Source organism: Typopeltis vanoorti, chromosome 14 (genome assembly GCF_054136105.1).
Source record: "Typopeltis vanoorti isolate ZY-2024b chromosome 14, IOZ_Tvanoo_1.0, whole genome shotgun sequence".
NCBI lineage: Eukaryota > Metazoa > Arthropoda > Arachnida > Uropygi > Thelyphonidae > Typopeltis > Typopeltis vanoorti.
In genome coordinates, this window is record NC_143562.1 from 20386836 (window position 1) to 20410845 (window position 24010).

At 35.2% G+C, this 24010-nt stretch overlaps 1 protein-coding gene across 2 annotated transcripts in view; it reads right to left on the reverse strand.

Annotated features, from left to right (window-relative positions):
* LOC150099283 (marginal zone B- and B1-cell-specific protein-like) overlaps window positions 1-23690 on the reverse strand; it is a 64076-nt gene extending 40386 nt beyond the window's left edge. Inside the window, exons 1-2 of one of the 2 annotated variants that reach the window (XM_090404397.1) lie at window positions 23557-23690; window positions 1111-1194 (exon numbers count right to left, since the gene is read on the reverse strand). In XM_090404397.1, coding sequence (XP_090260523.1) covers window positions 1111-1165 — 55 coding nt within the window. In that variant the 5' untranslated portion in view covers window positions 1166-1194; window positions 23557-23690. Of the gene's footprint in view, window positions 1-1110; window positions 1195-12411; window positions 12470-23556 lie in introns of those variants that run through there. The other variant, XM_090404398.1, reaches the window with a different exon arrangement.
* Window positions 23691-24010: the final 320 nt, after the last annotated feature.

Sequence of the window (24010 nt, forward strand, 5' to 3'; positions counted from 1 at the left end):
AAAATATATTAGTCAGTTATAAATAAAACTGATAGTGGGTTTTCACCCACTAACTGTAATTAGTATAATAAAATTGCAAAAAAAAAACTACTACAAAACAGTCCATGGATATATGCCTCTTCAGAAGGTATGGACATAGGACTGAACCAAATTGCTCTGCTAAGATAAATACAGACTTCATGGCAAAGCAGGCAATCATGATGCTCTCTAGTTAGAAAGACCTGAGTTCAATCCTATCTAGAGACAAAGAATTTATACAGTTATATATAACTGGTCTCATGCAGTGGTTGCAAGATTTTTTTTCCTTTCCAGAAACCTGAGTTTTTCATCATGCAAAATAGGCCAACTGGCTAGAAAAGCACACAAACAGACATAATATACTGGTCTTATAGCCTTAGTTCTTTCAGACATAATTTACAACCATCCACAACTCTTTAAGATAAGATAAGATGAAACGTCAATACAGGTACATTACCATTTTCTAGCAATGAAAGGTCTGGCACCTCAGTTAGTCCAGAGGCAAAATTACGATAGCACACTTGAAATTCCTGCGGCTACCTTACTGATTCACTGGACAACCACAGATGACATTGCACATGCATATGGTTTCTTATTTCCTTTGTACATGATGATGAACTCCTGATTTTGCTGACATTTAACCAGAGCTAGGGTTAAAGGAAGATGACATAAGGAAGGGCCAGTTCACAGAGGTGCTGATGTCAAACATAAGCGTAAATCCATATCCATTTGCACTGTATCATTGATATTAATGCATTTTATTTAATCATTTAATTCATTCATTTACATTGAATATTTCCATTTCCAGCAGTCCATGACTACTAGGAACTGCAATTATACTATTCCTATGTTTTCTTTAAAGACAGAGTGGTATAATTAGTGGGTCAGAGGTGTAATGATGAATTACTACTATGTGACCTCTATTGAGCTGGAAAAACAGCTAATCCAGCAAGGCTCTGGAATGAATGATGCCAGAAAATCAGTGACATACCTGTAACAACCTCTCAGCACCTGAAAGATAAAATAAGTGTAATAACACACAATACACTAGGTGAAATCATTTATTTTTCCAATATTTTAATGATCACTTACCATGAAATACACAGAGAAGTCCTATAATTATCTTCCCAGCAGCACACATACTCATATTTACAAAATAAAACTAGGAGATTTAATCTGAAAATATGGGAAATTTTTCTTAGTTTTGTTTAAAGTTTAAAAATTGAAGCTTTTTTTTTTTTTTTTTTTTGTGAAAGCTATGAAAATTCTACTATAAAAATTTGAAAATATCCACATATCAGAATAGGTATGTAAAAAGTTTTAGATTGGTTCCTATGTCTGTGGATTCCATGAAAATCTTGAAATAAGAATTCAACTAAAATAGAAAAGCTGCATGAATCAAAAGATGACAGCTGTGGCAATGCCCTCTAAATCTGTTGAAATTTAGAAGAAGAAGTTTTCATTCAAAATTTGAATCTAATCCCATTTACTGTAAGCATTATAATCGCAATAAAAATATATTCGATATTTTATCTAAGATAGAGTATTTCAGATTAACCATCCAACATTATGATCTAAGATTATAAGATATTACTACCAGAAGATTCTCATGGAATCCAGAAGCTCATTACAGTCAGTCTGATTTCTGAAACTAAATATCATTGGCTTCTGTCCATCTAAGGTCACAATGACATAAACTTACAAATTACCCAAGTCTTGAAGTCAGTTTAATGTAATTGTTAAATAATGGGTTCACACATGTAAGAGAAAACTAAATATAATTTATTACTCCTGTATATCTCCTATGAAGAGAGGGTGTGAGAAGTAGATTTTTTACATGGAGAATTGTCAGTGAATGGAACACATTACCAGAATGGGTTCCATTGTAGTGTTAAGGATTTTAAGATTCCATATGATAAATATGTTGTCAGTTGAATGAACCTCCCACGATGAGTCTACCGACTCCATGGAGGGTGTAATATTTTGCTCAATATCATTTAAATGTTATTACCAGTTCTTCTGCCTTCTCTCTGAGAGAAGCTCATGACATATTGAGCAAAATATCTGAGTAATAAATTATATTTATTTTTCTCTTACATGTGTGAAGCCATTATTTAAAAATTATATTATGCATATAGCCCTGACTCACGAGTTAAGTATCTATTAAATTGACACGTCTCTATTAAACTTCTGAATTCACTTTAATGTTTTTTTTTTTTTGGGGGGGGGGAGAATTGTAGCACTTGGAGTAAAGCCAATTCCACAGTTTGACAGAGCAATTAACTTAGTGTCAGAAAAAAATGAACAGCAAGTGAACATACATCTATTAAAAACCACCTTCTTACCAAATCCAACCAACCATCTTCCACCTAGGTGGTAGCTGAATTTTATCGCTCGATGTGATATCACTATGCTACATATCAGACACATGAAGTGGTTTAAAAACTTTTCATGTTTGGTATCTAAAGAAGAAAAACTGGATTATCTAACTCTTAGCCTATTCAAGATACTAATAATGTTCAACAGGTTTACAACCTCTCATAGGTTGGATTCACATTAAAATAAAAGCCCCACATAATACATGCATTTATTCACATTATATATTTTAAATGTTGAAAGTTTTTTCACTTAGTTATACATTAAAATAATTAATTAAATACTATAATTTAATTATAAGGTGATACACCTTTCTACTACTTGTATGTGGGAAATATATGAATTCTGCATTACTTTAACCTTAGTATCCCATTGATGGGAGTTCAGTACAGGTTGAAATACCAACTAAAGTCCTAGTGGCCCATCCCATAATGCATGGTATTATACACATCCTTTTTGGACATGTGCTTTGCATCATGGGATATCAATTGCCTTATTATCCCATAATGCAAAGCACACATACAAAAAGGATGTGTATAATACCATGCATTATGGGATAATAAGGCAATTGTTATGTGAAGTCATTAGCCTCTATATACAAGTAGCCCACTCATGAAAATAGTTTATAAGCAAACTTTGTTTGCCTATACTTAGATAAAGGATTAAACTGAGAATATAATTTCTTGGCATTTTTAATTTAATTATATTTTAAAATCCACTTCTTAGTCACAAACTAAAGTCATTCAAACAATTCAACACTTTATGTGGCTTCAGATCATCAGGCAAAAAGAGAAATTTTATCACTAAAGAAAAAGCCATATGGCTTCATTTCGGTGATGTAATTATGTAGGAAAAGTGGATTTTAAAGATCAACATTATTTCAAAGCCAGAAGTTGTAAAACTATGAAAGTATTGTAAATTTGACCTTAGAGCTTATGAGAATACAATTTTCAGCATCAGAGTTGCCTTAATTTGCACTACTTAAAATATCTCAACTGCTGCCCAAGCATTTGTATGCTTATCTTTTATTAGTCTATTTTATAAAGATCACACTGGCTTGGCAGCTGTTTTAAACTAATTAAAGGACCGAATACAGCATTTGGCAGATGAGAGTAATGTTATCTGTGAGAGTCAATATGGATTTGTGAAGGAACGCTCTTGTTTTAGCAATATGCTAGCCTTTTATGATAAAGTTACAAGAGCATTAGATGAGGGAAAGGCATATACTGCCATTTTCCTAGACTTAGTGAAGGCATTTGACAGGGTGCCACATGATAAGCTGATATTTAAGTTGCAGTACATGGGTCTGGATGTCACCTTGGTCAACAGGATTTGCTGCCAGATAGGTAGTTGTGTATGGTGGGGCAATTTCAAGGAAGTAGAGGGTATCAAGTGGGGTCCCACAGGGCTCAGTACTAGGACCCATATTGTTTAACCTTTATATCAATGACATTGTCAGTGGATTGAAAGGGGATATTCAGTTGTTTGCAGATGATGCAAAGCTGGGAAGGATTATTAGTAATAGTGCAGATGCAGCAGCCCTGCAAGAGAATTTGAATAAGCTAGATAGATGAGCAAATGAATGGGGGTTTCAGTTTAATGAAGAAAAATGTAAGATCTTGAGGTTTGAGAAACATCGATGGGACACTGCATACTCTATGAGAGGAGTTATACTGGAGGAAGTAGGGAAGACAAGAGATCTGGGGTTTATGATTAATAGAAACCTGAAATTTAGGGGACATACTGCAAAGGTGGTGAAGGTAACAAAGGATTGCTACAATAATGAGAAGGACGCTGACTTGCAGAGATAAAACAGTTATCATTCTGTTGTATAAGACCCTGATCAGACAACACTTGGACTATTGTTCTCAAATTTGGTCCCTAGCATTTAAAGGGGATAAATTAACTGTGGAAAGGGTATACAAAGGCAGATAACAAAGATGGTTTCAGGATTGTACAATGATAGTTATGAGGATTGGCTGAGGGAATGTGGACTGCAGAGGTTGGTGGATAGAAGAAGAAAAGGTGATATGATTGAGACTTTTAAACTGTTGAGAGGTGGTTACAGGGGTGACACTGGGGAGTTCTTTTGCTTGGTTGAACAGCAGGAAGGAGTGATGACAAGAGGCCATCCCTGGACATTACGAAAGGAAACTGTGAGCAAGAGGATGAGGAGTGGTTTCTTTGCATGGAGGGTGGTCGAACCATGGAATGCATTGCCTGATGGAGTGGTGAGAGTGAGAACGGTTGATGAGTTCAAGGAGTGGTATGATGGAGATTTTGTGTTTCTTAGGTGGGGGGGGGGGGGAACCTCCCCTCGATGAGTTTTGATAGACTTTGTGTTTCTTAGGAAGGACCTCCCACAATGAATCTTTTTACTCCATGGAGGCCTGAATAAAATAGTAATATAATATATATATATGTATACACACACACACAGTGGTATCTTGCTAATCCGAACCCCTTTAAGCTGAACCATCCAGTAATCTGAACTGCGGTTTGAAAGAATAAAAAAAAAGTTTTATTTGTTACATATTATTATTTTGTGTACTATTATTTTTATTTAATAATTATTATTTTAACTATTATTTATTTTATTATTATTACATACAGTATAACTATGGCAATACACAAAAAGAGGAAATTCAAACCGTGCATAATTTGGTTAAAAATATATATCCATATGTTGAAATTTCACAAACTGATGTTATGGAATGGATTACAGGTAGAAAAGAAAGCGAATTCAAAATCAAATCAGATGCTGAAATTATAAATATGACGCTGCAGAATGAATTAGAAGATGATGATAAAGAACTCGGGGAAAAAAAAAAGTAAAACACGAAGAGGCAGTTGACAATTTTAATATGTGTGTAGAATGGGCTAAGCAGAATTATTATTATTATTATTATTATTATTATTATTATTACCACGGGCTTCTCCAGGAGTCCTTAGACTCATCGAGGGAGGCCCTAAACATCATGTTCACACAGCTGTTCAACATTCTCACAGTATCTATCATACCTTGCCTTGAACTCGCTCACTGTCATAGCACCCACAACAGACTCTGGCAGCTTATTCCACTCATTTACCACTCTAAAAGTAAAGAACCCAGCTCTAACACCCCTGCTAACCACGCTCTTGCCCAGCTTCCATGGGCAAGTTCCCTAGTTCTCCCACCACCAGTCCTGATCTCAAAAATATCATCTGAATTAATCCTATAGAATCCTTTTAGCAATTTGAATGTCTCAATCATATCTCCCCTTTTCCGCCTATCAACTAGTTTCTGCAACCCACAAATCTTCAACCTGTTCTCATATGGTTCATTCCATAGACCTGCTATCATCTTAGTCACTCGCCTCTGGATCCTCTCAACCTCCTCCCCATCAAGAAGGAACCGAGGTGACCAAATCTGGGCACAGTAGTCGAGATGAGGTCTTATCAGGGCTCGGTACAGAGGTACAATAACTTGTTTTTCTCTGCTCGTCAAGGTATTTTTCAACAACCAAGTGAGTTGATGAGCTGATTTAGCTACTTTCGCAATGTGCCCCCTAAACTTCATCTCCCTATCCACCAACACTCCCAACAAAATTTTGTGGAATGATACGCCATTCCACAAAATTTTATTGCTGATGCAGCTCTGAGAAGAAGCATTCAAAAAAAGTTTAGCTTTCAAGAAGCAAAAGAAAATCAGTGACTTTTTACAAAGAAATAAAAAGTTTTTTTGTATTATTTTGTGAAACTTTTTTTGTGTTATGTACAAGAAAGTGATATTTTTTAAGCAAATTAAGTTATGTATTGAAGTATGCAATTTTATTAAATCAGAATCCTAAACAATACAGGTACATACAAACTAAATTTTTTACTAAAATAAACTTGTTTACTGTATTATTTTTTAAGTTTTACAGTACAGTAGCTTTTTTTCTATCAGTTACTTCATTTATTTCATTTATTCACAGAATTAAATTGATGTACCATTAGAATCTGTTTATTGTTGTTTTAAATGCTAGTTATTGTTGTCTCTTGGGGGGGGGGGGGATATTCGCTAATCCGAACAAGCACGGTTTTTATTAATTCGGATTAGCAAGATACTACTGTATATGTGTATGGAATTATCAGGTGTTGGTGATTATGAGAAGTTCTGCAGTTAACTAGCATCAATGCCTTGAATTGATGAACTGTGTAGAAATGAAACTGAACATAGGAATTGATTATGCAGCATCTGACATGCAATGTTCAATTGTATACCAAATGTTAGACAAATAGAGTAGGGGTGAAATACATGAACAGCAAAAGCAACTAGAGCAGCCTGAATATGGATGGTGCTTAGGCATCAAATGTTATTTTTCTCTGCTAGACTGTATTATTAATATTATTATAATAATAATTATTATACAGCAACAGAAAGTCACAGTGTTGTGGATGGAAAGACAAGTTCTGGAAGGGCTCACACCTTGAAGTGCCATGTGTAAATCCTTCCAGAACTGTGACTGTTGTAGATTTTGAAGACAGTAGAGTAAATACTGAAATGACAGATGTTAAGATGGTCAGTATACTAAAAGGGAAACTGAGTTAATACTTATAAAATAATACAAAATATAAATTTCCAAATCCAGAAACATTTATAAATAAGTCAATCAGAAATGAAATGCTGTTTTCTATGAAACTGTTAATCAATCAATGCATATTCTCAGCAAAACTGGTGATTTCATTTGTTCAGTTAGTGCAAAAATAGGTTCCCTGCATTTGTATTCTGCTGATTATTATTAATATTATTACACCCTCCATGTAGTTGGCAGATTCATTGTGGAAGATTCAACAGGCAATATATTTATTTATCATACTAAATCTTAAAATCCTTAATGCTCCCTGGATTAATAACATATTCTGGTAATGAGTTCCAATCTGACAATTCTCCATGTGAAAAACATACTCCTCACACCCTTCTTCACCACACTCTTACATAACTTCCAGGGATGGTATCTGGTTCTTCCCCCCTTGCCTTCTACTCTTTTTATAATCTCCTCAGAATTAATCTGATAAAATCCCCTCACTAACTTAAACATCTCTATCATATCACCTGTTTTCCTCCCATCTCCCAAACTGTGCAATCCACATTCCTTCAACCTCAATCTCTCCATAGCCAAAATCCCATAGTCTTGATACTGTTTGCAGGTTCTATTGTCAAGTTTTGGGACTGATGATTAATAACTTCTCTCAGAACACTGAAACTTGAATGGGAACAGTTTCATGGGAAGCCAAGTATATATCAAATAAATTCCATTTTCTTTAATAACATAATATAATGGGAATTTCCATTTCTTTTGCATCCCTAACATTAGAATGCTACTCCTAATTCAGCCCATTTTCTGGCATATTTCGAAAAGCAATGCTTTGACTGTTATAATTAATGTCTCCCTGATGGTTAGATTTTAATGAAATCTGATAGTAGAAATCATTAATTAAAATTTATTAGTCACTAAATACTTCTTCCCATTGTTGGTAATATGTGTTATAGGCCAAAAAATCTCTCATTGATGGTATTATCATATAAAAAAATTGAATTTTATTATTATTATGTGACACCCTTAAGCAGTAGTGCACTCAGCATTTAATCCTGGGGGGGGCTGAGTTGAGTAGACAATTTGAGAATACATACTACACAACTCAGCCCCCCCCCCAGGATTAAATGCTGAGTGCATTACTGCTTGAATGTGTAAATCACCTGTGTACAAAATTTTAGTTGGTGCCCCTATGCCCAGTAGCACGCCAGTAGTGTCTGGCGCCTGTGTGCAAAACTTTAGTTGGTGCCCCTATATCCTCCTCCAATAAAAAAATCACTTAAAAAAAAAACGTTTATTTTAAGTATTTCCTCCTCTTTGGTGCCTTTATTATCCTGGCACCTGTGTGTGTCACACACATTGTACGTATGGCCGGCGCGCCCCTGACTGAGGATCTGCAATGATTGCTAATTCATAAATAGTATAGAAATAGAAGACACGACACAACATAAATAATAAGCCTCCGTAGCGCAATTGGAAGAATGACGGTACATTGCATCCTTCGATTGGAATAGGCCTAAGTTCGATTCTCGCCGCAACGGGAGGAATCTTTATCTGGACGATTTCAATCGAAGGTGAGTTAGCCAATCTCATAGAAGGGTTTTTTCTCCCAGAAACTTGGGTTTTTCATCCCGCATACAGACAAATTGGCCCTTCAGAACACATGCAATTTACAGACAAAAAATACTTGTTGTAGTGGTGGTGGAGGTGGGCGATAGATGGCATTGATGGAGATGATTCATAGTAGAGGTTCAGTGTAGTGGTTGAGACAGCTGTAGGTGTCCTCCTGCGATGAGTCTTCAGACTCCTTGGAGGTATCAGGAATAATAATAATAAAAGGAATTTTAATTAGGAAAAGATTTTTGGAAAAATTTTCTAGCATTTTTTTCCTTTTTCTTTGGGGGGAGGCAAAGTCCCCTGGCCTCCCCTCTGGGTGCACCACTACCCTTAAGGGCTCATCACAGGAGGATACGCGACTCCACACCACCACCATTCACACGACAAACAACAGTACAACCATCTAAACATTATACCATCCACTTGCCTTGTACCCATTGTGCTAATCTACTGATGCATGTCTTCCACATCATCCCTAGCATATAGCAGCAACCAATTTTATATTTTGTCCTACTGGCCTCAATCTCACAGTAGACTGACTCAAAAGAACTGCTATTTGCCTGAATGACTCGCAATCTTGTTGGTTGCAAATTCTTCTGTCATCAGCAGTATCTCCCCCCCACTCCATGATGCCTACTATATCCTCCCTAAAAATACTAAATCCATCACATTCTATCCCTGTAACTACATCATCTACTGTTTGCCAAGTCTCACTAATGCCTAAAGAAATAAAATATAAAGCTCAGATTATTCATGCATCACTTTCATTATTCCAGATAAATGAGAATACACCTGTATACGTTTCTGTTTTCCAACCAACAGGCTGTGGGTTTGAATCTTGCCTTGGGCATGAATGTTTGTGAATGTCTTTAAGTGAGAACTGAATTTCATCATTCAGTGTGAGACCATCATCCTGCTTATCCAATGCTCAAATTCCTGGATTGTCTAGCGTTTAGCCCAATTTACAATACTGACACTAGCGTATTATAGGCTAACAGTCTTTGATGGGTAGAACTGCAAAATTTGTAATTCCTTCATGAGAGTGCAACCTTTTGGAATTTGTAAGCTAGAGCATGATTCAATTAGAAATGTCATGTTTGTGAAAATGCCACTAAAATATTTGTCAATATTCTTATTGATGCATTTTGTCTCCTAAATAATTTTTCATGGTACAGTATTAAAGTTTAATACTGATTCAACACAAGAAAGTATAAATGTAATGATCAAAATTCCTGACTGGACACTATTTACAAATTATTTTAATTTCATGTATTGAGACTGTGATACGGTACAAAGTGCCTTAGACGATAGAAATATAAGATCTGATAATGTTGGAGTCTTGACAAGTAACAGACTGATTTGGAGGAAAATTGCAGATAGGAAGTTAGGAATGATGTAATTTTTTCATGTAGTACTGTCATATCCTGTACACCCCTTGAGGGTATATGGCAGGAATTTGATGAATTGAGACTGCTACTAAGAGGTTTTTCACTTACAAAAGGTTGAGGCTACAGTGATCATTTCCCATTGTAGGAACAAAAACAATGGCAGCTCCAGAAATGTTTTTTCTGTTCTAAAAATAGTGCTTACTACTGTGTTACTGGGTTAATGCTGGAAAGAAATAATATATATTAATTTTTATATAGTGTTTATTAATATATAATAAATGAATATATAGTGTTTATTAATAAACACTGTATATTAATTTTATTTAGGTAAAAATGAGTATAGTGTCTGAATTAAAAAAAAAAAGTGTGAGAAGCCTGCTAATGGATTTTCGGTGAGCATTTTGCATTTAAAAATATTCTTCCGTAGTTAATAATTTGCATATTTCATTTGCAGTGTATCTGACAAGTTAGCACTCCAGGTTAGTCACATGACCAGGGCATTTTCCTAGTTTGTTAATGCTAACTAACTTTACATTTTTTTTTTTATGTGAACCCTACCACAAAAAGTTGAAAACCAATCATAATATTAATAATATAGGTGTGGAATAAAGGGTTACATAATACAGAAATCATGCTCTATAAACTAAAACTAGGGAACTTGTTCAAGCCAATTAAGACTTCCAATAAAAAGGGTAGTGATCTTATACTAAGCAATGAAATTCATCCACCATCTAAAGACATTCACAAACATCCACATGATTCAAACTTACAACTGACTGGTTGGAGGGCAGCACTATCCACTGAGCCATTAATACATCATGTAACTAAAAAGACACTACCTAACAACTTTTTTGATACAAGCATATATTGCTCTTAGCAAAAAGTTGTTAAAGAAGAATTAGAATCAAGAATAAATAATAATAGGTATTCCACAAGGGAAGATCATGTAGTGATGCTATATTTGTTATAAAGCAAATAATAGAAAATGCAATAAAATATAAAAAACTGAAATATGTGTGTCATTGACTAAGATAAAGCTTTTGACAAAATTAGATTATAGGATGTTCTGAAAGCTAGCATCAAGAAATATGCTACTATATATATATATATATATATATATAGCAATGCATATATATGCATGCATATATATATATATATATATATATATATATATACACACATATATATAATCTCCAAAAGCAATTATTCAAACTCCAACATGCAGTAGTTTTACAGTTTTAACATAATAATATCAATAGAGAAATAAAAAACAATGGCAACTGCAAAAGAACCAATAAGTTGCAAATTAGAACTAAATGGAAGAATACTGGAACAAGTAATGAAATTTAAATAATCAGGAATAACTGAACAGTGAAAATATAATACAGAATAAAGTAAAAGAACAACATGAATATATAAAGATATAAAAAAAGGAAGAATTTATAAATCAATAGTCTGATCGATACTGATTTGAATATGTGAAACAAGAATAGAAACATCAAAACTACAACAGATAAATGCAACATAGAAATGAAAACATTAACAAAAAAGTTAATAAAGCAAAATTTGATTGTGTAAAAAAATGAAAAGATTTACAAAGCATGTGGTTACAATTCATAAAACAAGGGATAAAAAAAAAGGGGGAATCAGAATGGAATAAACATGTTAACAGAATGAACCTAAGAAGAATAGTTATGCAAGAATGTGGAAAACAAATGTGAAAAGACCAGCTGCATTGAAGTTTTGGACATAAGATGAAGTTTACAGTAAGAATGTTCTTAATAACCTGTTCTCGTGTTCACTAACCTTGCTGATTTTGTACACAGCTTAACTGATATTACATTCATCTTCTTTCCTGTTATGAATATGTTGCTTTGGTATACTGATTTGCTAGTTAAGCATGATACTGCATTAATCACTTTCTTGTTATTACTCATGCCCATTTTGCTTTTCTGAAACCATGAAATTTAGTTTATCAAAAAATGGGTCAATGTAACTTTTATGCAACCACCCCTGCATGTAGCTTAAAAGGATACTATGATCTTACTGGCTGTAAAATGATAAGGGATTTTTATCCCCTTAATTTATGATACTATGATCTATTGGAGAGAGAGAGACAGAAGAAAGATAACAAGATCATCTCTGGTAAATATATTTGAAAAAAAGGGGGAAAGAACTCAGATATTCAAATAACTGCCTCTGAATATTTTAAAACTAGGTTTAGTTATTTGCTAATGGTTAATAATTGCAATAAGATTCGATGCTTTAGTCGTACCATGTACAATGAAATCAAAATACCACTGAAATAAATATGGATACAAAAGTTTGAAATAGTTGATATATTCCATCTACGATGGCTAGTTGGATGGCTAAAGCATTTCAACTTTGATATATTAGTATTACAATATTACTCCATAAAGAGAAACAAAATGCAAATCCTCAGGATCCTTTACCTACTATTTTATATACATTTCATTACGACACCCCATTATATTTGCTCCGTAACTAAACATAGTTGCAGTATTGTGTATGGTGAAATGTCACACGTGTCGCATGGAAAACAATTTACGATCGATAAAACCAAGCAATGCTATATCTGATCAGTAAGTAAACAAGAATTTAATTATTCAAAATACAAAGAACAAATCGAAATGTTATATTGTTTATATTTTACTGAGTACATAAAAACACGTTCTCAGATCTCTTTTCGTTGAGAAAAGAAAATGCAGCACACTCTAAAACTAGCGCATGAAATACATTGAATTTTCTTTCAGTTTCAGTTCAAGGAATACAGAAAACTCATATGCGAGCTAACTTCCGGAACATGAATTCAAGTCTGGTTGAGATATTTGCTCCTTATTGTGCATCACCGATAATTTTCAATATCCCGCACAACAATCATACATCCTTTCTACGGATTCACAGTCTCCTGCCAGGTGGTGCATCATTTAATATTTGTGTAGTTAATTAACAGAGCTTGTATTTATTTACACAAAATAATCACTTTAATAAAACACACGTACACACACAAACATATAGGAATTGTTTTAATTTAGGCAATAAAGATGACATCGATAATTGATTTTACGCCTCAATATGATAACTAAAATTGCGAACATATTTTCATGATAAATATAAAACTTTTCTTAGCCTGTGTAGCTCAGTGGATGTGGCGTTTGCACACCACCGCGCTAGGCCGCACGAAGGAAGTCTTGGTTTCGAGTCTAGTCGGCGACTAGAGGAAATTTTTGTAAGCCTTTTTTCGACCGGTTCCCGAGTTAGTCGATCTCTGGCACGGGCAAGCAGGTTTTTCCTCCCGGAAACTCGGGTTTTTCGTCCTGTAAACTCAAGAAAATCGACCGTAGAACCCACATTATTTCAGACATTAAATATATTGTGTTAGGGTTAGAGACCACGAGATGGCGGCACATTTGAGCCGTCTCTCTCTTCACTGCGTACCGCTTAATTAGTGATAGCCTTGGGCCATCTGTCTCTGATTGGGTACCAGTGGAGATTGAACTGCCCACTCAGTCTCCAAAAAGTTAGATAGGGCTAAATGGCCTCGCCTACTCCCATATATACGGGAATAAAAAGGCGTTAGCTGATTTTTTTTTTGATTTTTTCTTATTAACTTAAAATTATATTCTATGGTCAGTCACTATTGAAATTTCTCCTTAGTCGTTAGTCCTCATAACTGAAGGTTCTTCTGATATTACTTAAAACAACTTACTGAATTCATTTAGGCTAATTTTAAGGCGTTAGCTGATTTATTAATATTAATATTATTATTATTATTATTATTGCATAGGCATCACCAACTCATTCCATTCATTCACCACTCTCCAAGCGAAAAATCTAGTCCATGCATGCACTTGCTAACCACGGGAGAACCACTTGTTCTTCTCCCACTAGCCAAATACGGAAACATTACATCAATTCTATAAAATCCTTTAATAACTTAAATGTTTCTTTCGTATCCCAACAAAATTTCGGCTATCAACCAACTTTTGCAATCCACAAACCCTAAATCTATCCTAACAGGGGCATTCCACAAACCATTCAACATCTTGGTCACTCTCCTCAGGAGCCTCTTCTTCATCCTCCAAAAATCCAGCTGACCAGACATGAGCACAGTAATTCAGAAGTGGTCATATGAGGGATTTGTAAAGAGAAATGGTAACTCTCTTTTCTCTGTTTGTTTGTGTTCTTCAATAGCCAAGTAATCTTATAAGCAACCTTAGCAATATGTCATCTAAACTTCAATTCTCTATCTACTACTAATACACCCAAATCCCTGGTTCATCAATGTTCTTGGATACAGTTTCCTCTATGTGGCACACAGCTTGTAATATTTGTATCTCAAAATAATTAACTTTACATTTTTCCGCATTCAATCGACATCCAATATGTTTTGTCCATAATCCTACAAGCTCTCTACATCACTTTGATTGACTATTACCCTAGCCAACTTTGCATGATCAGCAAACAACTGAATATTTCCCATCGAATTATTTCCTTTATCATTTATGTGCAAATTAAACAGCAGTGGTCGAAGAACAGCGCGTTGTAGCACGCCACTTATCACCTGCATTTTCCTGGATTCTGCTTCTCCATATGCTACTTTTTGGTATCTGTCCATTAGCCCCTTTTATCCATATTACCATTTTGATATCCATCACCATTTGTTGCAGCTTGCGTTAGAGTTCCACGTGGAACTCTAACGTAAGCTGCAAAAATCCAGCACTATCATTATGTAGCCATTGCCTTTATCCAACTCATTTGTAACCCTGTTATAAAAAGTTAGTAGATTACTAAGGCATGAATGACACTTCACAAAGTCATGCTGCCCCTCATACAGTATCATATTCTTATCCACCCATTGCTGTATTCTCTTACTAACAAATTTTAAGATAATGTGCACTATAAATGGCTATCTTTATACAAAGGGATTATTTTGTATTTATTTTACTCTCTTGAGATTTGCCAGATCTGAGACTTAAATTAAATAGTGTAGTCAAAGGCATTGCCACTTCTCGTGCACATTATCTTAAAATACGCCCAGATATCCCATAATTCTATGTGCATTTAGTTTCTGCAATATACTAAGTTTCACCAATTTATCAACCTCTGTTCTCACATCAGTCCTTGTCATCTGTTATAACAATGCCTTCACCAAATGATATAACCATGCAAAATAATAACTCAGTAGCTCAACAATTTTGTTTGCTTCCATTATCTCTGTACGATCTACCGTTATTAAAGTTATTCTCCCATGGTCATTCTTCCTCCTACTGGCTATATAACGATAAACTTTTTGGGATTTTCATTTGCCTATCAGGCTAATTTCTTCTTATAATCTGATATTGTCTTCCTTACCATGTTGGTGAGCGTTCTTGCCTGATCTTTGTAATCATGAATTAGCTGATCACCTTTTCCCTTATACCCTACACAACATTTTATTTATTTATTGATAAGATATTGCTTCCTCCATATACCCTTTGACTACCCCCCATGCATTTTGAACGTCCTTGAAAATCGTTGTACTATAGTACTACTTCAAGCTGCTTCCAAAGTGTATAATCACCTGCCATATAGATCCACATATATCCTTTCTTAACTGGAATTTCCACATGTTTTGCTATTTCCCAAGTCAAGACCACATGATTACTTTCCCCCAGTTGGAGGATTTGTAGCCACCTTAGTTATGGACAGGTCTTCTGATCGCATAACAAGATCCAACACTCTTGCATGCGAAGTCCAGTCTGTCACATTCTGCTTCAAGTAATTGTCTCTCAGTAAGTGTATAAATTCAATCATGTGATCTTTCTTCCTTCCAATCTATGTCTCCGAAGATAAAGTCCTCCACAATAATTAAGCGATTTTCACTTATTGAGTACTAATCTGCTGTGTATATCTTTCACGTCATCCCTGGAAACGCCTTATAGCAACAATCTATTTCATGTTTTTTTTTCCCTAAGTGTTGCTAGTTGTGAGAAGACTTTTTCTAAATAAAATTGATTAAGAATTACCTACATTACTATGAAATAGACTTTGCTAATGTCATCGATGATTTTGCTAACAGAAAAGCAAGAAAAATAACATTTTAGAATGTTGAAATTAAAGTTTTACTTCAAAAATAAACATAGTGTTTTAATTTATTTCCCTATACGTTGTTTTGACTCCTTGTAGTATTTTTGGTGTGTATTGAGAGGGGCGCAAACTCTGGGACCGCTCCGGGCGACAAAAACTCTAACTACACTACTGCTGCCATGTGATCTTTCCTCCTTCCAATGTATGTCTCCGAAGATAAAGTCCTCCACAATAATTACACGCCTTGCACTTATTGTGTACTAATCTGCTGATGTGTATCTTCCACATCATTCCTGGAAATGCCTTATAGCAACAACTTGTTTTTTTTCCTATTATCCTCGATCTCACACTAGATTGACTGAAAACAACTACCATCTGCCGGACAGACTCCTAATCTTGTTGACTACAATTCATCTGTTGTCATTAGTAGTACTCCATTCCCTGTCATGTCTACTATAACCTCCCTGAAAATACTAATTCCATCACATTTTATCTCTGTAACTATGTCATCCTGTTAGACAAGTCTGACTTTTGGCGAGGTTGCACTAACCAATGCGAGAATCTCTTCCTTCTTATTCTTGATGCTTCTAGTATTAGCATATAGAAACCGTAGCATCCCTTTAGTTCCTCCCCCCAGTTACCTTCACATTCCAAATTGATTACTCCATTTGATATTGTTACTGAGGGACCCATTCACTTCCACACACACACACCCGTCTGCATCAGCCCTAATTGCTCTAGCTTTCCTGACTTTGCACTTCAACACTCTCAGTAACTAAAGTTCTCTCCAGTCGCCTAACTCTGATTACATTTAAGTGCAGTCTCTCAGCATTGTACAAATCCTTCCATCCATCAAACTCAGGATTTAGGTCTACATCATTCCTTCTGCACAACCTGTGTATCGATTCATTAACTATTATTGCCCTCCTCAGTTAGTCTCTATCATAGCGTGAGAGACTGATTTCACTTTGTCACTTTTTTGTTCTTCCAATAATTCTTTGCCATCCTCCACGATACAAAATTTCTCACCTCTCAAGTCACTGGTCCAAGCCAAAATACCAATTCTTTCATCTTTCATTGAAGGCCTGTGTAACTCAGTGGAAGTGGCGCTTGCATCCTCTGCGCTTGGTCGCTCGAAGTTTGACTTAAGTTCAAGTCTAGTCGCCGACTGAAGGAACTTATTCTAAGCCTTTTTTCGACCGGCTCCCGAGTTAGTCGATCTCCGGCACGGGCAAGCGGGTTTTTCCTTCCGGAAACTCGGATTTTTCATCCCATAAACTCAAGAAAATCGACTGTAGCACCCACATTATTTCAGACAGTAACATATCTTGTTAGGATTAGGTACGAAGAGATGGCAGCACTTGTTTGCCAGCTTCTTCATCAGTGGCTGCTATAATTAGTGATAGACATGGGCTAGCTATCTCTGATTGGCTACTGGTGAAGAGTGAACTGCCCACTCAGTCTCCAGAAGCTAGATAGCGTATAAAGGTCTCGCCTACTATATATATATATATATACTAATTTGTTATTATTATTATTATTATTATTATTATTATTATTATTATTATTATTATTATTATTACGGGCGACTCCAAGGAGTCGTCGAGGGAGGCCCTAAACATCATTTCAACATAACACAGTATCTATCATACTTTGTCTTGAACTCATTCACTGTCATAGCACCCACAACAGACTCTGTCAGCTTATTCCACTCATCCACCACTCTAAAAGTAAAAAACACAGCTCTAACACCCTACTAACTACACTCTTACCCAGCTTCCATGGATGTCCCCTAGTCCTCCCATCACCAGTCCTGTTCTCAAAAATATCCTCTGAATTTATCCTATAGAAACCCTTCAGCAATTGGAATGTCTCAATCATATTTCCCCTTTTCTGCCTATCAACCAATTTCTTATTAAAAAATCCTTATTAATGAATTTCAGTGATTACAATGTTCTACTACTGTTAAATAACATTTATTTTTATGTATGCGTATAAATTGTTTTGTACTTTTAATAAAGTAAAATTGTTCGCAAAAATTTTTCATGGAAATTTATTTTATGGTGGCACTGAAAAACGTTTTGCATAAGGGCGCTTCCTACCCACGGCGCAGCACTATCTGTACATTTTGCTCCGTTAGTCTCAATCTCAAATGATTGCACTATTAAAAAGAATTGGATTAGATGGTAAAGACAACAGGATCATTCAAAACTTATATTGGAACCAAAAGGCATCTGTTCAAGTTGATGACATTATTATAGACTCCATTAACATCAAACGAGGAGTAATGCAAGGATGTGTGCTGTCACCTCTTCTTTTTAACATGTACTCAGAAGCCATATTTCAAAAAATCTTAAAAGAAAGAGAGGAAGGGATTAATGTAAATGGTAAAATCATCAGTAACATCCGATATGCTGATGACACAGCTCTCCTGGCTGACAATATTCAGAATATTCAAAATCTTCTGGAACTAGTGAATGAAAAGAGTGAAAAAATGGGATTGGAAATAAATATCACCAAAACTAAATTCATGGTGATAAGCAAGAAACCAAATCTTAATTCATCACTTTCTTTAAATAGGAAACGAAAAGAAAGAGTGGCAAAGTTTAAATATCTCGGATGCTGGATAAATGAAGAATGCAATCCAGAAATGGAAATAAAAGTTAGAATTGGAATGGCAAGAGAAAATTTTCTCCTGATGAAATCAACACTGTGTAACCGCAACTTAAACTTAGAGCTTAGAGTATGCATGGTTAAATGCTGTGTATGGTCTATATTGCTGTACGGTGCAGAAACGTGGACCTTGAAGACAGCATCAATAAAAAAAACTTGTAGCCTTTGAGATGTGGTTATACAGACGAATGTTAAAAATCCCATGGACAGCAAAAACGTCCAATCAGGAAGTACTGGAAAAAATGGGGAAATCACGGAACTTTTAGATACCATAAAAAGAAGGAAAACTGCATATCTTGGTCACCTACTTCGTAATGAAAAATATAAAATACTTCAATTGCTTATAAAGGGGAAGATAAATGGAAGAAGAGGATAAGAAAGACGAAGAAAATATTGGCTGGCAGACATCAGACAGTGGAATGGCATGAGCTCTGAGGGACTGTTTAGATCGCTCAAAATTTGCCAAGGTGGTCACCGACCTCCGATAGGAGATGGCACTCAAAGAAGAAGTCTCAATCTCACTCAATAGCCTCAAATGAACTCTTTTCACTATTCTACAATACAACTTCAATTCTCCTTGGCTGCAGTTCATCAGCTATCATCAATAACACTCCTCCCCCATTTTATTCTCTCTGTCCCTCCTGAACACACTATACCCTACACATTCCATCCCACTAACTATATCATCTTCCGCCAGCCATGTTTCACTAATGCCAATAACCTGTTTCCAGGAGGAGCCAACCAAGGCCAAAAATTCTTCCTTCTTGTTCCTAATACTCCTGGCATTAGTATACATGAAATGCAGAGGTCCATTTGTACCACCCCTATCTTGATGCGTTATACTAACTATCCCCTTATGATTTCCTGTCCGTAATGGCTCGGGCTCATTATATACATTCTTACACTCAACTGCCTCACTGATGTCTGCATATCCACTTCCTCCCCTCTCTAATAGTTCTAGTTTCCCTGATTTTGCTCCACTCTCACTTCACTCATCAACACTTTTTCCAGTCTTCGCACACCAAATCCATTCAAATGTAAGCCATCCATCTTGAACAAATCGTTTCGCCTATCAAACTCACTCCACATATCCACAAACTCCACACCACACCGTCTGCATAACCTGCACATAAAGTTATTTGCGATTACGGCCCTCCTTCTAAACTCTGTCATACTGTGGCAACAGACTCACTGTCCTAACTCTATCACTCTTTCCTTTCGCTACCTATATTTAGTATAGGTAACGAAAGGAAAGATATTTAGTAAAGGTAGTATAGGTAGTATAGGTAGTAATATATTTAGTATAGGTAGCTATGATATATATTTAAGATATTATAACGTTTTCCCTACATGTAAATAACTCAGTCTATCTCCTACACAATAATAAATAAATTATTGTTGTTGCCGCTGTTGCCCACAACTGACTCAGGCAACCCATTCCACTCATTCGCTACTGTGCAATCAAAAAATTTAGTCCTCACGCCCTTGCTAACTACACTCTTACTAAAATTCCAGGGATGAGCCAAGTGCAGAAACATTTCCGCACTTGGAAATTATTAATAACTTAAATATTTTTATCATATCACTTCTTTTTCGCCTATTAGACAACTTCTACAACCAACATACCTTCAATCTATCCACACAGGCATTTCACAGACCACTCACCTCTTGGTCTTCTCCACAACGACTTCTTCATCCTCAAAAAGCCCAGGTGATCAGACCTAAGCACAGTAATCCAGATGTGGGACCTTGATGTTTGTTCTTTTTTTTTTGAGGAGGGGATGCTTCATGAGGAAATCTGTTCCAAAGGAGAGAGGTGGATGGAATATAAGTGGAAGACGGCGTGTGGTGTGTTTCCAGTTACATTACATGGTGAAGGAATCCAAGTCAGTAGTTGCTTTTGTATTAACAGCGCATCAGAAAGTGGAGGAATGATAGTTGCCAATTCGCTGGAGTAGTGATCATGGAAGTACCTGTAGACTAGACACAATACCCAAACAATGTGTCTGTGAGATAGAGGTTGAAGTGAATCTGTAAGAGTTAGATCGCTAACGAGCCTAATTGCTCAGCAGGAATTTAAGGGAAGTTTTAGGTGCACTATCTCAAACGTGTGAGCAGTATTTTAAGCATAGGTAGATTTGGACTTTGTATATAAATAGAAGTTGGTTAGTATAAAATAGTCTCTTAAACAAAAGAAATGCCTAGTTTTTCGGATGCCGATGAGGCTATTAATATCATGTGTTTATGCCAAGAGAGACTGTAGGTAAACATTAATGCAAGAATAAAAATCTGTTCTTGTCTGATTTATGGATTACTGAGGGTGGTGAGTTGAGATCTCTTTTCCCTTGGTTGTCCACGCCCATTGAAGAACACTGTTTGAACAACACTCTTTAAGGCATTGCTCTTAGACAATCTTGATCAGATAATCAGCCTGAGATTTCTGAGTACTGCAAGGTTTGTCAAATGAGTGGAGATTACTATTACCTGCAAAGCTGTGGATAGGATTAGTCGTGATTGTGAGTAGGTGATTTATGAATAAGAGAAAGAGTGTAGGTGACAGGACAGAGCCTTGAGGCACTCCAGCATTGACGGTGATGCTTGAAGAGAGGGAGCCATCTACAATGACTCACAGAGAACGTTGGCTAATCAATTAAAAGGGGTGACAGAGAGAGAGAGACCAAAGGATGGCAGTTTCGTAAGCAGGTCAATGCTACACCCGGTCAAAAGCTTTCGAAATGTCTAGGGCGATAGCTCAAGTATTTGAACCTTTTCATGGTACATGCCCTTGATTTGGTCATGCAAGCTGCACATTTACAAGTTCTATGCATTTTATTGTTCTTTTATCAGCCAACTTGTAGAAGACTTTATTCTATTTTCTTTTCTTTTCTCTTTTTTTTCTTTTCTTTTTATTTAGTTTTTTTATTGCACGTTCCAAAATTCCAAATCAGACTGTGAAGTACGTCTTAACTTGGAATTTTTGGAAAATGACATCTGAAATTGCTGGCCAATGTCATGTCGAAGTTTACAAAAATAAAGATTTGCAGTTGTACTTGAGCGTATTGATAATTTTTTTGCAATCTAATAGAAAAACCTGACTTGAAAATCAATAAAATCAACAAAGCATTAATTTTAGGTTATTGGAACTACTGTCTTATTTTTTTCACATACCAAGTTTCTTCTTTCTCTTTTATTCATGTTACTTTCTAAAGGAACATGAAAAAAATTGAGCAGGAAATATCTATTTTTCTTTTATTCTTGCCTATTTTGTGGAAGAACAAAAAAGGAAAAGGCATCGAAATACCTTTCCCTTAATTATATCAGTTAAAGCGAAGCAATTAGCTTCATGTAAAAATGAAAAAAAAACCAGCAAACGCCTTTTTTATTCCCGTATAGGGAGTAGGCGAGGCCGTTTCAGCCCTGTCTAACTTTTGGAGACTGAGTGGACAGTTCAATCTCCACTGGTACCCAATCAGAGATAGCTGACCCAAGGCTATCACTAATTAAGCGGCACACAGTGAAGAGAGATGACTGAACAAGTGCCGCCATTTCGTGGTTCCTAACCCTAACATAATATATTTAATGTCTGAAATAATGTGGGTTCTACGGTCGATTTTCTTGAGTTTACGGGACACCCGCTTGCCCGTGCTAGAGATCGACTAACTAGGGAACTGATCGAAAAATTTCTTCTAGTCGCCGACTAGATTCGAAACAAAGTCTTCCTTCGTGCAGTCAAGCGCTCTGGTGTGCAAACGTCACATCCACTAAGCTACACAGGCTCTATGTAAAAAAAAAAAAAAAAAAAAAAAAAAAAAAAAAAATACTCTCAAACTTTTGACTGAAATTTTTGCAAGCGACATTTATGAATAATATAAATTACTTTCTTTATAACTAATTTTATACCTATATAACTCTATAATTTCTCTTAACTGAGAAATTTCCCCAGATGTGGAAAACACATTTGATATAAAAAAAAAAAACCCAGCAAAAAAACAAGATTTTTTTTTGTATATTAAGAGCTATTTTACAGTATCAGTTAATCTACTGTATATACTATAAAATGATAAGCTGAAATTAGAAACGGATGTGACGTCGGCTTGAAACCGATGTAGGCTGTAACGGTTTTGTGTAATTTTTTTGTAACGTTTTTGTCAAGTTATTTGAAACGTTTTGAAACTCAGGGGCTTTTGAACTCGAATTTTGAAGACTCGACCCTGAGTGTCGAGTCTTCAAAATTCGAGTCATCGGAATTCAAGGAGAACTGGTCTACCAGTCCGGAACACGTTGGGCGCCGTAGGTGTCAGGGGGCGGAGCCCCCTAGTAAAATATAAAGCTACAAGGTTGTTATTTTGGCAAACCATTATTTTAACAAAATGTTTGGTAAGCAGCGTTTAAAATTTTGTACTCCACTAATTTTCACATACGTATATTATTTATACATATTCAGATTTTTCATTTTATATTGGAAATGTAAATTTACATACAACATATTCATATATTATTATTATTATTATTATTATTATTATTATTATTATTATTATTATTATTATTATTATTATTGTTGTTGTTGATTATTTTGTTTTGTTCTGGTGAATAAAACAAAAAGATTTTTTTCCCCGTTTATAACATTTTTACTGAACACTTCTAGATCGAAACACACACACACACACACACACACACACTATCACATTATACCAAATTGCTTTCTTTCCTAAACAGAAAGATTAGCGATAAATGCTCTTTAAGTCAGATACAAAGTTATTTAGTTTGAACATTCTAACTAAAATGTAGAACTTTAGTAAAAGCTTCATATTTAAAGATCAATATACCACACTTACCTTTTTATCTGGTTTACTATTTAAGAATTGATAAAATGCTTTCACATGGAAAATAATATGTTTTTTATATGCTCAAACTTTAGTTGTTGTTTTTTTTTTCTAGACGAAACACCTACAACGTTGATAAAGGAAGCATTCTTGTCTTCTGCTGTGAATACTGAACTGAGCATGTCAACATTCTTATCTCCTTCCGGAAACAATACTCGCGATATTAAGTACTTTCCAGTGGCACCGTAATGCTTTGATTTGAACGAATGATAGATATTAGAGATTTATTTTTCAAAGAGCAATTTCTGATTTTATTTGAAGAATATGTATTATTAACATGTTTGATGGACTATGTTTAAATATATTTCTAAAGTCAGTATTGTTAACAAGGTCTTATTAAAGTAATATATATATATATATTTTTTTTTTTTTATTTTTATTTTTTTTTTTTATTTTATTTTATTTT